Below are 6,978 nucleotides of genomic sequence, written 5' to 3' on the forward strand. Positions count from 1 at the left end.
CTTGCCTCCTCTATCCCATCCCACCAACCACAGACAAAAGAGACAGGATCAATATCTTCTTCAGCTCCTGAGTTTTCTGTGCTCATCATCTCTTCCTCCTCCATTTGTTCCTCGGCTCCTGTATCTTCACTACCAGTTTGTCTGTTGCCATGAGCCCTCCTCGTTCGATGATGTCCACCCTCCCGTGATAGACTATCTGGACCTTACAGGAAATGGTATCCATTCCAAATACTTCTTTGCTTGCTCCTCTTCCTCTGGGACCCCCACCTCCTTCCGCAGACTATTCAAAGTGTGCTCCAACATGTAGATGAGGGACTAGTGATGCTGATGATGGCATCGTCAGTGCTAACCATCTTTGTAACCATTTTGAAACTGTGCAGGATCGTGCAGAGGTCCTTCATCTGTGCCCACTCCGCAATAGTGATTTGTGTGCGTTGTCACAGGCTATGCCTCATGGCATAGTGCACCAGTGCTCGTCGATGCTGACACAGTCACTGCAACATGTGCAGAGTGGAATTCCACCATGTCATCACATTGTATATAGGTTAACCAGTAGGGCGAAAGACCTTTGTAGCATTGCAAGTCCATACCTCCCAACTTTTCAAGAAAGGAAAGAGGGACAAAGTATGTGGCGCGCGCAGCGGGCCGCGGCAAATTTTGACCACACCCCTAGCCACACCCATTTGGCAGTAAGGGTCATTCAGCAGATGCCGTGGACTGTTCATTCATATTTCTAGCAGTCAGAATTTTTTTATATTTCTGTGTCACTATATGACATGTTGCTTATTTGTGCCTATCAATCCGTGTTCACACGTTGCATAAATTCTGTTTCTTTTTGTTTCTGTCTGCACCAAACTACACAATAACAATCTTCTCTGTTTTTTCCATTTTTGCTGCATTTTTTCTGCCTTTTCTCCATTATTTAATGCGTTTTTGGTTCAGATGTGAATCTGCGTTTTTAAGTGTTTTTATTGTACAGAGAAGCTTTTTCCTGCATTTTTTTAAGCTCCGCATAGAAACCTCCAGAGAACCCCCCCCCCCCCGAAAACCGCAGAATTCAGCGGCGTCTTTTCATGGAATCACATCCACTTTACTTGGACAATTAAACACAGCAGAATAAATGTGCAAAGAAACAGCAGAAAAAAATGCAGCATTTACACTACATGTGAACACGGACTAATTGTCCAAGCAAAGTGGATGAGACGTCCTGAAATCTCCGCTCCTGGTGCGTGGAAAGACGCCGCTGAACTGTGCGTATTTGGTGTTTCTTTCTTTATAAGCTTCAGGATTCACATCAGCAACAAACATGTATCAAATAAAGGGGACAATGTATAAAAAATACCGCAAACACGCAATAATCAGAGAACATTGTTTTTGCACTCTTGGTGCGGACACCTGCAGAAAAAATGCAGCATTTACGCTATGTGTGAACTCAGTGATCCATTTTTATTACATTTTTTATGGGTTTTAATAAAGAAAAATAATAAATTGCGCCTTTTTTTCCCGCCATTTACCGATCCCCATAAATAATCTGTTCGCTGTGTTGTTCAGGTCATTACGATTACAGGGACACCAAATATGTCCATGTTATTTGCTGATTTGTGATGTTTATTATTTTATAAAAAAAGTGTAATAAAATTACATTATTCTATTTTTTTTATTATTTTTAGTAACTTTATTAGAAGAAAAAAAAATCCTCTTTTCCTCTCCCTCTAGAATACAGGACATAGAGATGCTGCTTTGTACAATGTAGCTGTGTCCTGTGTAATCTGCTGTGTAAGAGGCTGCATTGTAGGTTCATTTATGTGAAATCCTCCCTCTGACATCATCAATCCTAGTGGCTCAACAGCTAGAGCAGCTAGGAAAGCTAGGAGGCTGCTGGACACAAGTTTTGAACGTTGCTGGTTTGAATCCAAGGTGGTGAAGATAAAAAAAAATAAAATTGTATTTGTATTTTTTTCCTCATTTCTTTATGGTAGTTTTATGGGAACAAATGAATCTGACTCTTTCACCTACATTGAGATACAGTATTTATCTATCTATCTATCTATCCCTCTATCTATCTATGACTCTATCTATCTATCTATCTATGATTCTATCTATCTAACTATGATTCTATCTCTCTATTTATGATTCTATCTATCCATCTATCTATCTATGATTCTATCTATGATTCTATCTATCTATCTATGATTCTATCTATGATTCTATCGCTATCTATCTATTATCTGTCGTGTATCTATATATCCCTCTATCATCCATCCCTCTATCATCCATCCATCCCACTATCATCCATCCATCCCTCCCTCTATCTCTCCATTCATCCCTCCATTCATCCCTCCATTCATCCCTCTATCCCTCCCTCTATCCCTCCATTCATCCCTCCATTCATCCATCCATCCCTCCCTCTATCCCTCCATTCATCCCTCCATTCATCCCTCTATCATCCATCATCCCTCCCTCCATTCATCCCTCCATACATCCCTCCCTCTATCCCTCCATTCATCCATCCATTCATCCCTCTATCATCCATCCATCCCTCCCTCTATCCCTCCCTCTATCCCTCCATTCGTCCCTCCATTCATCCCTCTATCATCCATCCATCCCTCCTTCTATCCCTCCATTCATCCCTCTATCATCCATCCATCCCTCCCTCTATCCCTCCATTCATCCCTCTATCCCTCCATTCATCCCTCCTTCTATCCCTCCATCCCTCCATTCATCCCTCCATTCATCCCTCTATTATCCATCCATCCCTGCCTCTATCCCTCCATTCATCCCTCCCTCTATCCCTACATTCATCCCTCCATTCATCCCTCTATCCCTCCATTCATCCCTCCATTCATCCCTCTATCCCTCCATTCATCCCTCTATCCCTCCATTCATCCCTCTCTCTATCCCTCCTTTCATCCCTCTATCCCTCCATTCATCCCTCCTTCTATGCCTCCATTCATCCCTCCATTCATCCCTCTATCATCCATCCCTCCATTCATCCCTCCATTCATCCCTCTATCATCCATCCCTCCCTCTATCCCTCCATTCATCCCTCTATTCATCCCTCAATTCATCCCTCCATTCATCCCTCTATCCCTCCATTCATCCCTCCATTCATCCCTCTATCATCCATCCATCCCTCTATCCCTCCATTCATCCCTCCATTCATCCCTCTATCATCCATCCCTCTATCCCTCCCTCTATCCCTCCATTCATCCCTCCATTCATTCCTCTATCATCCATCCATCCTTCCCTCCCTCTATCCCTCCCTCTATCCCTCCATTCATCCCTCCATCCATCCCTCCCTCTATCCCTCGATTCATCCCTCCATTCATTCCTCTATCATCCATCCATCCCTCCCTCCCTCTATCCCTCCCTCTATACCTATAATAATAATAATAATAATACCTCCATTCATCCCTCTATCATCCATCCATCCCTCCCTCTATCCCTCCATTCATCCCTCCATTCATCCCTCTATCATCCATCCCTCCCTCTATCCCTCCATTCATCCCTCTATCATCCATCCCTCCCTCTATCCCTCCATTCATCCCTCTATCATCCATTCATCCCTCTATCATCCATCCATCCCTCCCTCTATCCCTCCATTCATCCATTCCTCCATAGATCTTTGCAGCTGAATAACCTGCTTCTGGTGTCTCACCTGCAGTATAGAGGTCAAGATAACAAAATCTTCCTATTGGTTTCAATAGAGGCAGTAGCTCAGTGGTAAAGCTGCTGCCTTTGAAACAATGAACTCATAGTTCCACGAGTTTGAGTCCCAGCCGCCCTGAAAATCCAGAGCCGATGATACTTTAATTTAATTTATTCACTCCACTGAGGGGAGGAGCCGGGACATCAGCTGTGAGCCGCGGGAGTGCAGGACAGCCCTCTAAAATCGTGGCAGTCCCGCAGAATCCGGGACGGTTGGGAGGTATGCAAGTCGATTAGCCGCAGAGTGCGAACGGCAGAAATGAGCACACAGCACCTGTGTACCTTCTGCAACAGCGCTCCAGGTCGGGATAGTGCTTTAGAAATTGCTGTACATTGAGGTTGAAAATGTGAGCCATGCAAGGCACGTGTGTGATGTGGCCCAGGCATAGGGCTGTAGACAGGTTTGCATTATCGAACACGGCCTTCTCTGGCTCCAGGTTCAGTGTAAACAGCCATTTATCAAACTCGGCCAGGAAAGCAATCCAGAGTTCTGCAGCTGTGTGACTTATATCCCCAATGCATATTAATTTCAGCACTGCCTGATTGTATTCAGCACTGACTGAGCTGTACAGAAGTGGGGAGGATTCTCTCTGCACTCTTAGAACGCGTGTTACATTAAAGGGGAGATTGAGGGTGCAGGTGGAGGCCCTTGAGGAGGTCGAGGAAGCAGAAGCAGTGGAGGAAGTGGTAGATCCAGAGGTGTGTCCCGCAAGCCTTGGGGATTTCAAGATTTGGGAATCATCCCCGCAGCCAGCAGAATAACCCAGCTCCCAGTCAGTGAGATGTAATGCCCTTGGCCATGCTTGCTCGTCCAGGTGTAAGTGATGAAATGCAACCTGGGAGAAAGAGTTTTCCAAGGAAAAGGTAATGTCTGCGACATGATGACAGCTTTATTGGAAAAGTAATGGCATCTGGGCAACTGGTACGGGGGTTCTTCGCTTTGGCGTGTGTGGGAGGAAATGATCCTTTATGTGACCAAAACTGTGGGACCAAGGGCTTGCTGCTGTGCTGAGAGAGGGTGGAGTTAGGTGTACACGACTGACTTGTGGACTGTGAGGGAGATGTAATACTGGATTGAGAAACGTGGTTTGCTTGGTGTCTCACATGTGTCAAAAACACAAGGCATGGTCACTTCCGTAACATTTGACTGTAGCGGGTAAACAATTGGAGGTTCTATGGTCAGAGACCTGTGTAAAAATAGTTTTGACGGTGATGCAGGAAGCACTGTTGATTTGGCAGCTGGTGGTTCGGTAAGCTGCATTTTATGATGTAAGATTCCCACAGTAATACATGTTGGTTGCGCATGTGTCGATTCATGCATGTAGTAGTCAAATTGTTGGCATTTTTGCCTCTACTAAGTAGTTGTTTACAACGTTGGCAGATAACAAAAGTTGGGTCATCCTTTGCGGTCTCAAAAATGGCTCAGGCTAGGCAAACCTTCCAATGAACTGCTGACCCACGACATCTGCTGGTCACAGCCAGAGTTGTGGCTGAGGATGCATTGCTTCTCATGGTTGCATCACTACATGTTTGTGCAGGAGTCGCAAACGTAACATCCTAGTCTTCCGCCTACTACTACTTATCTGCTGAGTTACACAGTTGCGTGCTTCTGGGTTCACACCAAGTGGGATCTAGAACGTCATCGTCATGCTCTATGTTGTCTCACTCCTCCTCTTCCTGACATCACAGGACAGTACGCAAGCACTTCAGGTATCTGAGTCTCATCATCATCACCTCCAGCCCCAGGGGTTAACGTCCATTGCCGAGGGTTGGGATGCTGCTCGGACCCTACTTCGTCTGGGCCAGGATTCAACTGACAAAAATTTTGGGCATCGGTGCAGATGCTTTCCTCCTCTTGAGTCTTGGATTTTTTGGAACAGACCCTTTGATGCCCATGGGATAGAATGTGTGAACAGCTCTTGAGATTCACCCATGTGTGGTTACCCACAGTCAGTTTGCCGGTTGGAGATTTGTGACGTGGGCGGAAACAAGTATAATTGAGGTGGTACCTCTGAGGAATGAACTGTGTGTGAAGTTGATGTGCATGAAAAGGAGGAGAAGCCACTTGATGCAGCACTTGCCATCCACTCTAGCACATGATGTTTAACAGCCTCATTTATAAGTTGAAGCGATGTGCAGCTGCCAAATAAATAGAGTGGAGTAGGCGGTCCAGAAATCAGCCAGCATCCCCCCACTCCCAGCCAAACTCAGTACGCATTGAAAGTACGCATTGTGAGTCAATCAATGCGTACTGAGTTTGACTGGGAGTGGGGGGATGCTGGCTGATGGTGGGGTACACCCTGTCTGCCACATCGGATTGAGGAGTTCTTATTCACATCAACCTGTACAAAAAGGAGATTAAAAAAAATGTGGAAAGGTAGAACTTGTCTGCTACTGTCCTGGTGGATCAACTGGGTCGACCTGACCTGATGATCTCTGAGGCTTCGGTGTTTGGAAGTTGTCCTCTTCCTGGATTTTTCTTCTTTCAATGTTTTTCGCCGCACACAATATTTTTCCATAAAAAAACCGCGAAACGTGCATCGGATGTCTTGCCATCCCTAGTACATGGTAATGTTGTCTTAAAATTACTGGTCATGAGCACAATTGTGCTCCTTTACCTATGTTTGCTTTGTACATGTTTTCAATTATGCCTGTGTCTCCTTTATAATCATTAAACAGGTTTGTTCCTTCCTTCCAAAACACGTGTTTGAAACCTTTTTCTATCTTTAATATATGGTCATTTTGTTGAATAAGTGTTTTTGCACTGCAATCTGAGCCCCTTTTTTTCTTCATCTGGTTCATTGCTGCTTGTGTTCTAACACTGCATTATTAAAAGGAAGCACATAGAAATGTTACCCACAATTGTGCTCTTTAGCTTTTCACTTATTCTCCATATTGTTTCCATGCTATTTGTGGTACTACGCTTCATCCATCTCTTAAGGAACTCTCCCTCGGCCACTTGGTCATGACATACATAGATACAATGCCTAGCCTCATATATAGTTATCGTTATACTGTTTGGGTTTAGCAGCACCATTGTGTGTTTTTTGCCTTATTAATATTTATATTCCATTCCCCATCCTCTCCATTCATGTTTTGTATGTAACAATATATTTTTGACATTATCTTTATGCACTTTGCAAAAAAATTCTTTAAAAATATTTATTGAAAATAAAAATTTGGTATATTTTCAGCAATCTATGCCTATGGTTTCTGATTGCTTTAAATGTAAGAAAACGGCAGAAATGATCACATGGGCTGACAAGAAAG

The 6,978-nt window shown here is 44.2% G+C and overlaps 1 protein-coding gene across 1 annotated transcript in view; it reads right to left on the minus strand.

Annotated features, from left to right (window-relative positions):
* The window catches only part of LOC142259232 (uncharacterized), a 59,869-nt gene extending 53,359 nt beyond the window's left edge, over window positions 1-6,510 (minus strand). The window contains exon 1 of the mRNA XM_075331746.1: window positions 6,327-6,510. Coding sequence (XP_075187861.1) covers window positions 6,327-6,510 — 184 coding nt within the window. The remainder of the gene's footprint in view (window positions 1-6,326) is intronic.
* Between the last annotated feature and the right edge of the window lie 468 nt (window positions 6,511-6,978).

Source organism: Anomaloglossus baeobatrachus, chromosome 1 (assembly GCF_048569485.1).
Source record: "Anomaloglossus baeobatrachus isolate aAnoBae1 chromosome 1, aAnoBae1.hap1, whole genome shotgun sequence".
Taxonomy (NCBI): Eukaryota; Metazoa; Chordata; class Amphibia; order Anura; family Aromobatidae; genus Anomaloglossus; species Anomaloglossus baeobatrachus.